This window comes from Carassius carassius, chromosome 1, assembly GCF_963082965.1.
Source record: "Carassius carassius chromosome 1, fCarCar2.1, whole genome shotgun sequence".
NCBI lineage: Eukaryota > Metazoa > Chordata > Actinopteri > Cypriniformes > Cyprinidae > Carassius > Carassius carassius.
Window position 1 is genome coordinate 47,454,282 of NC_081755.1, and position 12,061 is coordinate 47,466,342.

General features: G+C 33.3%; 1 protein-coding gene across 1 annotated transcript in view; it reads right to left on the reverse strand.

Moving 5' to 3' along the window:
- Positions 1 to 2,524, reverse strand: part of LOC132153047 (envoplakin-like) — a 17,889-nt gene extending 15,365 nt beyond the window's left edge. Inside the window, exon 1 of the mRNA XM_059562191.1 lies at positions 2,360 to 2,524. Coding sequence (XP_059418174.1) covers positions 2,360 to 2,400 — 41 coding nt within the window. The 5' untranslated portion in view covers positions 2,401 to 2,524. The remainder of the gene's footprint in view (positions 1 to 2,359) is intronic.
- Positions 2,525 to 12,061: the final 9,537 nt, after the last annotated feature.

Genomic DNA, 12,061 nt, shown 5'->3' on the forward strand with positions numbered 1-12,061 from the left:
AATTAATTTGTCAAAATGCATACAATAATCATTTACCATACACAAATAAATAAATAAAGTGAACAATGGTGAAAACAGATCGAGAGTGTTTTAATAATCAGAGGAAGGTGAATCTAAAGTGAGCGACTGCTGAAACATGCCACAAACTCTTGAATATTAAACAAATGACAGCCGTCATCTCGAACGAAACAAATGTTTACGATACGAACACAAACACAGGGAGATTTTGCTCATTCAAACCCAACAATTAACCATTCAGAAATTACACCCAACATGAGGAGTGAATTACACACCTCCCAATACACACACACACACACACACACACATACACACACAGAAGAACCGGTGCTTTAAACAACACACCCATCTTTACATGGGCTGATCCTGAACACAAGAGCGGCTCACAAACAGCCTCAGTGGGATACAAGGAAACACACACAAACACGATCAGCTGGATCTACACCGGCGTCAAATAATAGACATGACTCACTTAACACACACTGAACAACAGCTTTCTGTTCTCCCACCTCTAGGAAAATATGGAACGGCACGAATGGCAATAACATAAAAACATATCAAATATCATTTTAATATAAATAAAATAAAATAAAAACGAAATATGAAATGATTAAATACTAAATGTAATAAATATTAAATTACATTTATAAAGTAGCAATATAAAATATAATAAATATAAGATAAATAAAATAAAATGTGAAATATAACTGAAAATAAAATATAAATTATAAAAAATGAAATATAAAATAAACATAGAATTAAATATATATTCTTAATAAATTAATAGATTTTAATAATTTTATAGTAATATCATAAGAAAAAATTTATATAAAAATAAAATGTAAAATATAAATTATAAAGAAAAAAATTACATAAACTGCAATAAAATAAAAATGCAAAAAGCTCTGGCAAATTGCTTTCTAAATTAAACTATTAATAAAATGAAATAAAATGTGTTTCCTTGAATTATTTATTTTTTCAGTATTGCTGAGTATGCGTTTTATTCAGCAGGCTGAAATGTATGTGATGGCATGTAAAATTTATATGAATAAAAAATGATATTCCACAATTTTTAAATCACCTAATGCATAATTAATAGTGTCATAAAACCTGCTGTCAGAGTTTGAGAGATAGATCCCACATCCTCTCCTGTCTCTTCTGGAGGTTTGTATATGACACATCAACTCGCTGTTGTTTAGATGTCCCACCCCACACCGCACACAGACAAACCAGTCATAACTAGTTCCCCTCACTAACTGTCAGAATCCTGCCATCTGATTGGCCGACGCTGTCAGTCCAGGGTCAACTATTCATCCGCAGTGAGGCTTTCAGTAACACCTTATAATCAAGACCATAGGCACTAGTTGAGAAATACATTTGTAACAGTATATTTTATATACACTTTATAATATTAGTTAATACATTAAGTATAATAAAAATTAAATTTATGCTTATTCCGATTAATCTTTCAGTCCAAACATTTCACAACGAGGTCCCAATAGTTACATAGCAATACATATGCAACAGCATTCATTCATCTTTGTTAAAGTTCATATAATATGTGTAAAATGTGTCTTTTTTTCCTTCTAGAAGAATCTTTCTGTCCAGTACATTTTACACTAGTATCCCATTAGTCGAGCAATACATTTGTAAACGTATTTCTCAAACACAATTGTTCATTGTTAGCTCATGTCAGCTCAGGTACATTAAATAAAATTAACAGAAACTTTTGATGCATTAGTAAATATTGAAATGACCATTAACTAAGATTATTACATGCTTTCTTTCATTGTCAGGTCATGTTAACTAATACAATGTTCACAAAGGCAGTATTATTGTCAAGCACTACTGGTTTTTCTTGTCACAAAATAAATTAATTTCAATATTTCAGCTCCATTTGATGCATTTTTTGTTGATTAGTCACGTAATGAGCAAGATAATCAGGTATAATCATTATCGGCCAAAGACAAGGATCAGCCCGTCATGCATTATTTTGCAATAACGCCAGTTTTACGGTACATTATCCCTAATAAAACCTCCAGCTTACTCAATGACCCGTGTGTGTGTGTGTGTGTGTGTGTGTGTGTGTGTGTGTGTGTGAGTGAGATACGGCCCTGCCCTGTCATAAAGATAAATCACACACTCCACATTATCACACAGATCCAGTCAGCTCACAGCTATAATGCATAAACAGCAGTCTGTTTCTACTCTAAAACACCTTTAGACAGATCTGCCATTCATTCAGGTGTGTGTCTGTGATCTAATGACCCATAATGCTCTCGCTACAGGTGTAAACATCATATGAGAGCCAACAGAAACAAGAAAACTGATTGAAACTCACTGCCCGGCCTTGACAGGACTGTATTCCTTCTTCTTAAACATCCCGTGTGCTGCGTCTGCGATCCGTCTCTGCGTCTCTGTGCTTTCCAGGTCCCGTCTGTCTTGTGCTATGGTTGTCTGTCACCTCCTGTGGCTCCGCCCACTGAAACAGGTGTGTCACATTCAGGCAGTTCAGACTGGACGTACCTGTTCCTGTCCTCTAAATTCCTCCAGCAACTCTTCCTCTTCTGCACTCTGACCGTCCCCTGAAAAACCTGCTCGACTGACGATCCCCAGAAACAGCGATCATGTGTCATAGAGCAGATAGAAATGCTGATTTTAATGCATAGACAACTTACACACACATATATATATATATATATATATATATATATATATATATATATATATATATATATATATATATATATATATATATACACATTACTGTTCAAAAGTTGTTTTTTTGAACAAACTTAAAACTTTTATTCGGCAAGGATGCATTCATCTGATCAAAAGTGACAGTAAAGAAATTTATAGTCTTACAAAAGATTATTATTTCTGTTTTTGGACTTTACCTTTTCATCAAAGACATGTTTCTTGAGCAGCAAATCATCATATTAGCATGATTTCTGAAGGATCTTGTGACACTGAAGACTGGAGTAATGATGTTTGTTCAAACATTTCACAATTTTTACAGTTTTACTGTATTTTTAAACCACAAAAAATGCAGCCTTGGCGAAAAGAAGAAACTTATTAAAAAATATATATACATATTATTCCAAACATTTCAGCGCAAGTTAATGCATTAATGCGCTTTGGATAAATGCGTCTGCCATTGCATGAATGTAAATACGGCAATGAGAATTATTGGGTCTGAAATGCTAAAAATAAATAGATTAGATTACACTGTAAAATCCAATAGTTTACCTTACTTAGATTTAATTAGTTATCTTTACTTAGTCGTTATACTTACTAGGTTTTATTAAGTTTCAGCTACTTTCAAGGCAAATAAAACAATTTACTTACTGTTTTGAGTGACACTTACTTAAAATATTCAAGTAGCCACAAAGGAACCAATGACATTAATAAACCAGTGAGAGGCAGCAGTGCACTAATATGTTGCTAATTGCCTTTTTTTTTCTTTTTTTTTTAGCTCACCATTATAGTGATTAGCGTTCCCTTTGGTTGGGCACTTGAAACTCAATTTATGTTACTATAATTTTCTCTCTATTAATGGAGAAATGCATCATGAAATCAGAGTTATTTGATTTCAAAGAAAAGTAATAAATAGGTTGCTTTTATAAAATGACCTATTTTTTAATTAAAGCAGTTTTATGTGTGTGTTTAATAATGACCTTTTTGAGATTTTATTTTTCATAAATACCTTGATATGCTTTTTATATAATCCTTAAATAGTGAGTGGTAATATGCTGAAGTCACACACAGACTTAAACATTCATCACGTGAATCACAACAATGGTAACAATTAAATTTAATTTATTTTCATTAATTGTAACAATTGCCATTTTATTTGCTCTTTTTGTTGTGCTACTGCTGACACAAGACAGCAAATAAAATTGGCAAATAAAAACAACAACTTTAAAACAAAGCAACTGCATAATTTATTCTGCGCAATGCATTCTGGGAGTCAGTGAGTAGCTATACTAAGTCATGAGTAAACCTAAATGAAAGGATCAAGTACCCCCTACAGTTCTTTTTTAGTTACTAGAACTCTTGTGTAAGTTAACTATACTAACTAAGCATTTGTCAGTACAACATACTATTCCTATTTCACTTTACTTAGTTTTTTCAAGGCAATCAGTTTGCATGCTTTTTTTAAGTAAGCCCATCTTATTAGATTTTACAGTGTAGATTCAACTTTATATTCATTGCACATGTGGGTACAAGGCGATGAAATGCAGTAAATAAATATTCATCTGCTCTTACAAATGTATAACAGGTGTGTTAATGCATGAGTGTTTGGTGTGTGGTGGAGCAGGAATGCTGTCGATCTAGTCAGATGAACATTAGAAACTCTCTCTGTCGCTGCTCATTTATCAGCATAACTCAAAAGACAAGGCATTAAGCCACTCACAAATGACATACTGGCAATCTGTTATTAAGCCCTTAGAGTCACAGAAAGGTAATTCAATGCACAGTCACCTCTGAAGAAACTCTGTGTACTAGCGTCCCACAGACAGATGAAACACCTGAGGGACACATTAAAGCTAAACCTGCTCCGACACGCATGCGGCGGCGTGTTAGCGTGCCGTTCTCAGCATTAGCGCTGATCTCTAGAGTGTGTTTAGGCTGCAGGGCATCTCAAATAATGTTTAGAGCCAAATTAAATATTTTGTCTGCATATATATGTTTTTTTTTTGTTTGTTTTTAAGTACAAATATCTAAAGATTCTTATGCCAAAATGCATTTATTTCATTAAGTAAACTGACTAATATACCAATCAAGGTTGGTTTAAAATGCCAATGAGGTTTAAAAAAGGGAGGTTTAAAAAACAGTTCTTTTCTTTTAACTAAAGTATTAGTTAACCCAATTTGCAATAAATATACTCGCCCTCAGACCATCTAAGATGTAGATGATTTTGTTTCTTCATTAGATTTTGAGAAATGTACTGTAGCATTGCATCACTTGCTCAACAATAGTTCCTCTGCAGTGAATGGGTGCCGTCAGAATGAGAGTCCAAACAGCTGATAAAAACATCACAATAATCCACAAGTAATCCACACCACTCCATTCCAACAGTTAATTCTTGTGAAGTGAAAAGTTGCAAGTTTTTAGGCAATACTTTAATCCTTTGCTAAAATATGATTCCATTATCCGTACTACTGCTTTCTCAAGTGAAAAAGTCGACTGGTCTGAATCAGGAGAGAAATCTGCACAGATCAAACACCGTTTATGAGCCAAAACAGATCTAAACAGCTCTAAACAAATATTTGGGTGTATTTTGATCATGTGAGAGACAACAGATGGACTTATTCACTGGATGATGATGATTATGATATGGATTATGGAGTTGGAAGCAGCAGTTTGAAGTTAAAACATCTTAATAATAGATTTGTTTCTTACAAACACAGCTTTTCACTACACAAGTCATTAACTGATGAACTGGAGTGGTGTGGATTATTCTGATGTTTTTATCAGCTGTTTGGTCTATCATTCTGATGGCACCCATTCACTGCAGAGGATCTATTTGTTATCAAGTGATGTAATGCTACATTTCTCCAAATCTGTTCTGATAAATCCTTTAAGTTAATTTTTCTAAACACACTGGCAGATAGTTGTTTTTTTTTTAACATTCACTATGAACTTCAAGAGCATCTGTACAGAATCCCTGTCGAAAGTCCCTGAAAGGATCAATGACTGTAATTGACGCATCACTTTAGAATCTACTGAACATTCCAAACACAGCTCGTCCAAACAGAATTCAGAATTTAAATTATTTGTTGGAATGTAATTCTGCCATTCACTTTTCTTTAAACAAAGACTTGCGTATAATAACACGCACATCTCTTAGGTTTTCAATATGGAAGACATATCCTAGACATATCCTTTCAATATCCTAGACAGTGTTACTAAATATTTATTCAAATTCGATGCATTTTAGATTCTACTTGCTGTTAATGTTGGACAACACTGAATGTGGATTCAGTCTTGTTATGCATCCACCCTACAAACAAACACAGATGAATAAAACACACACACTGGCTCTCACACTGATTAAAATAGAGACTGAGAGAGAGAGAGAATGTGTAAAAAAGTCAGCGATTATGACCTTAAATATTAATAACGTTCTTCGCGTCATTACATCCAGCTTCCTATTACATCACATAAATGTGACCTGACCAACACTGACCTCAAAAAACTTCAGTCACAATTGAACTGCATTAGATAATGCAAAACAATCTCATGGCAGTTCGTACCTATTTTACGAACAGGAGGCTAATTAATATGAATTCATCCGACCTCATTCATACAAATTCGTATGATTTTGACGTACAATAGCTTAGCCCTAACCCCCCCCCCCCCCCCCCCCTAAACCTACCCCGTCACTGGGGTCTAGAAAATCATACAAAATCGAACAAATGAGGTACTACAAATGTGTACAAATTAGCCACCTCATAAAACATGTACGAATTGACCGTGAAATAGCATTGGATAAATGTGACAATATACAACGAACAAAATTATAAACCCAACATTTTTCATGAGCTGAACTCAAAGATCTAAGACTTTTTCTATTGTTCACAAATCTGTCTAAATCTGTGTTCGTGAGCACTTCTCCTTTGCTGAGATAATCCATCCACCTCACAGGTGTGTCATATCAAGATCTGATTAGACATTATGATTATTACACAGGTGTGCCTTAGGCTGGCCACAATAAAAGGCCGCTCTAAAAACAAAAGTGTTGCGTTTATACTTTTGTTCAGCGTATATTGTCTTAGTTTTCAATATTGGATCTGATATTTTATTTTTAAACCAAACTTTTTTTTTTTTTATACATTAAATTACATTTTGCTTTTATTTTTAGCCAATTTGTTTTGCAACTATATAAATAAATGTGACTATGTTGACATCTAATCCAACGACATTCAGACATTAAGTAGGCCTATGCTTTAAGTATAGTGCATATTGCACTGCACAGTAACAAACACTATAAAAAAATGTCACTGGCCACCAGCACTCAAAAGAGATGCATTTCATCCACAGATTAAATCAACCTGTCACTTTCACCTCATACTGATTAGATTATCTACTGTACGTTCACGTCAAAGAAAATACATAATCAGTTTATTTAGAAAATACTGGTGCAAAGAAGAGATAATATTTACTGATCCTGCAGTGTATTAGAAATTAACCAGGATAAAAGAAAGCCTCTAAAAGTGACAAAAACGGCATTTTCCCATATAGGTAGTGAATCAGCTTGATATTTTATCTGTTATCTAACATTCAGTGTATTTTGAAATATTATATTAGTCATCTCAGAGGGAGTCTTGTTGAATGTGGTGTCAATTAAAGAGTTCCCTTTTTTTCCATGGAAACAAACTAAAATCAGCTTTAAAATCAGTTTCTAGGTAGCAAAATAATTACTAAAGGTCAATTCTGACACCTGTATTTGGCAACAAGAGTTCAGCAAACGTGATTCACAATTATGAAGTGAATTGAGCCGATATCAAGGTGGAATGCTTGAGCGGTCTGATATGTGTAACATCAGTTTATTTGTATCCTAGTATCTGCAATCCTCCGTGCTTCTGCATGTGGAAATGTGGTTTATTGTGTTCACAAGACTATTGAAACAGGTGTGTCTCCTTCACACCCTACACAGGAACTTAACACACATACACACCTACATACCTGCGTCCAGACAACACACACACACACACACACACACACACACACACGTAAACTGTAATCATGACCAAACGCTCACACGCCGACCGTTGTTGCTATATTGACCGAATGCCAACCGAACTCTGAAGTCGCACAAATTTGCTGCGACACAAATTTTATCTTACATTTTTTATGGTTCGCATTGTACAAATTCTTACAATATCACCACCTCTTAAAGGTGTTGTTTATCCAAAAATGAAAACTATATTAACAGCAAATAAAATTTTTGGGTGAACTATCGCTTTAATCTGCATACCTTTATTCTTACCCTCCTCAGTTACGGTTATATCAAGGGGCGTGGTTAAAGGCGGAGCCTCATTCTTACGTTTTTCATTTTTAGTAGGAAGCGCTGTCTCACGAATAATGGAGAATTTGGCGGGGAAAGAGTTAAAAATGTTACATTTTTCTGTTCTATAAAATAAAAGCATGTACAGTTTTATAAATGGTACAAAAAAACAATCACACAGAAACATAATAAACTGATACGAAGTTCATACCTGTTCAGGTTCTTCTCCAAATAGTCTTGATGCCCTGCAGGTTCTGCTCAAAACACACAAAAGAACAATTTTAATGTCATTCAAGACTAAACACACAGAATTTGCATATATGTATGCAATAATGTGAGATGATCAACACACACAGCACAAATCTACAAGGAAAGACTCGTCCCAGAAACTTCAGTCCAGCTCCACCAACTAATTACAGATGATTATAAACACAGAAAATGACTTCGTTATACAGAGAATGAGATATTTATATCATGTGAATAAAACACGAGTGTGACTGAACCGTATGAATAACTGTCAAATACTGGTAGAATTCAAAAAGGCCACGCTCTGATCTTCAGGTCTCTAAATGAGACTCGTGCCCCTCTTTCATTGAGAAGTCTTTGAGACTTATTGATGTTGTTGTTTTTTTGTGTCACAATTGCAACCTCTTCTAAAATTCTAAAATTGGAATTTTAAATGTAGGCAAGACACAAGAGGCAAAGACACTGTTTTAATGCACTTTTGAGATATTTGGGCTATTTTGTTTCCATAAATGTGTCTTATTTCAGACTATAGTGGAAATAAAGCCAATCTGAAGTACACATGTTTTAGACCTTTATCTATATTTGAATAACAAAGCATACTTTATCTTTACAAATGTTACTGGAATTTTGGTATCCATTAACATGGCAACATTCTTTTAACCGTTAAAACTATCTTTAGAGGACTGCATATTTTCCCTGTCTGAGTGGACTTTGAAGATTATCCAGCACTGAACCTGCTGTATACGAGCTGTCAGCATCTGTCATCTGAGCATCCGCCCGTAACAATGACATTTATTAGTGGCAAATAGCAACGTTTGAAGAATGCAGCGCTGCCAGATGTGTGCCAGAGGTGAAAGTGCGTAATAACATCAACAATAAAACCTTATCAGCACACAGTGAGGGCGATATGTGTGTTGTGAAAGTGTGTTTCTCAGTAGAGGGTTGGAAACACTGAAGCTTTATGGCGGAGGGCTTGTCATTTAAAGCTCAGAAACCTATTAACCGCTTACATCTTTGTCAGCGCACTTTTATTTTAGTGTCAGCAAAGTCTGAAACACACCTTCAGCTGCGATCAGACTGGACTCTCATGTTGTTCCACACATATTTCTGCCAGTATTTACTCTAATACAGCACTGGAAATATGCTCGCCTCGCCCTTCACCTCTGCAGAACACAATCTCATGAAAACCTGTCGAGATCAGCATGAACTGAAGAGAACGCCATTAAGATTTTCATGATCCTTTTTTAAACTCCAGATTGTCATCATTTTAAAATGAAAAACCTAGAGATTGTGAAGTTTGAATAATTCCTGGTTTGTTAGCCTGCCCTTGATTTTTGCTGATTTAATTTAAAATATTGCATCAATCGTCAGTGAGAATACAGGGAATCTTAACCATTTTGGATGCATTGTGATAAATGTTTTCTTACATAACAGTAGTGAAAATAATGTCACAAATGCATTAAAAAAAGTAAAAATAAATGCAAGAAATATAGCCTTGTTAACAAAGGTCTCATTTGTAAACGACATAAAATTAACTACAGCATCTAATAATCTTAACGTCGTCTTAAAAACATTTTTTAATCAAAATTTGCATCTTTTAACATAATTGATTCATTGTGAACGAACATATTTATTAAATATTTTCTTTTGTAAATTAATTAATTAATATTAATAGTAAAATTTTTACTGCTTACTGCATTAATGTGAACTAACAAGAACTTACTTTTATTTTCTGTAATTCTGACATTTACAAGTATATTTGTTTTTTTTTTTTCAAATCAAATCAAAAATTGCATCAGTGATTAAGTTAATGCACTGTGAACATCTGTATATGTAATAACTAACATTAGTAAACGCTGTAAAAATGTTAGCTAATGAGATCTCATTGTAAAGTGCTTTCTTTATATGAAATGTGACCTGAGTGATGTTGAGATCAAATTCATCAGTTAGGTGTGCATCTGTGCTGAGGAGCGACATTCATGCATGTAAGCCTCTTTTAAAAGTGTGGCTTTAAATCTTTTCAGCCGTGCATGTGGAGAATTTCTGACCTTTAGAGTTTGCATGATCTGTCAGCAGTGAATGAGTAAAGCAGCGCTCGTAGTAAATCACAAATGTAGACTGAGTCTCATGAAGCGGTCAGGAACGTGTTTGGGTCATACTGCAGTTAACCTCTAAATACAAAGAAAGAACAATACATGACATTTAGAGAGTCAGAGGACTACTGTAGTGCGACAAATATAATAACTGCATTATTTAAACTGTCATAATTTTTTTTTGCAGATAAAAAATTGCTGTAAAAATGTATTAAAAAATAATGCAGAAAATTATTTAAAAAAAAATATATATAGTAGTCAAAATTTCAAGTGAATCAAAAAAGTTGCCCATCAAATATTAAACTCGTTTTATCTGTGTTTTTCATTTTCATTTACTTTTAAAATTAAGAACTAAAACAACAAACTAAAAACATTTATTTTAGTTATAAATATATATATATATATATATATATATATGTATATATATATATATATATATATATATATATATATATATATATATATATATATGTATATATATATATATATATATATATGTATATATATATATATATATATATATATATGTATATATATATATATATATATATATATATATATATATATACAAAATGTACAAGACATAGCTTTCATCTTCATGTAAAATATAGCATACTTTCTTTTACTATACATGTATTATGGTAGAAAAAAACCTATTGTTAACAGGCAATAAAGATTTAGGATACTAGATTTAGTCATCAGAGTTGACTGAATGAAGCTGTAATTTGGTTTTGAGTGAATTCTTAATTAGGCGTCCGAGTAATTATAGTTTAAGAGAAAAATCTTCATTAGCACATACGCACTTGACACATACTTGCCAACCATTTCTCATAATAAACACAAATTAGCTTATAACAGAGAAACATTTACGCATGAGACTCATCGTTCATGCTGTACACTGACAAATAAATATGCAAACATGTGAATAATTACTCATTAACGAGAAGTAATGCTGATTTGACTCACCACCAAAATAAAAGTTTTTATTTACATATGTGTTTACTGTGTATATTTATTATGTATTTATAAATACACACGTGCATGCATATATATATATATATATATTTATATTTTATATATAAAATATACTGTGAAATTGATCAAATGAAGTGAGTTTAAAACAAGAGCAAATATCTGTTAATGGGGTCAAAAAAACAGTTTTTCCCAGATTCCCAATCCCAGATTTGTTCTTGTGTTGAACATGAATTTACCTATAATTGTGTCCAGTTTCTCAGAAAACAAGATTTAATCTCTTCATGTTGCATCGCAAGTCAATGTATCTTGAATTAAGGATCTTTACACATTTGTACTGGAATAAAGGACAAAAACACAGAGGAAGATGCCCAGTTATTTCTTTCTTTTTGCAGTGCTTTCAACATTTACTTAAGATTTTACGCTCTGATTTGAGAGCTTTATAAGATCTCTAATCCTGTAAGGACAACCTACAACGTTTTAAGACCCACAGAAATCCAAATGAGGATTTCTGGATGCAAACAAGCGTTTGTCCTTATAATGGTGTAGCTACTGCATCCACCAGCAGGGGCTAACTAGACCATGTTAACCAGCCCATGACAATCTGTTTGAAATAATAATAAATATAGCAAAAAACTAACCAACACACTGCTGTGACTGAACTTCACTTTCATTTTATGATGAATACAAAGCACTGTGTGGAGGACTGACAGAAGCC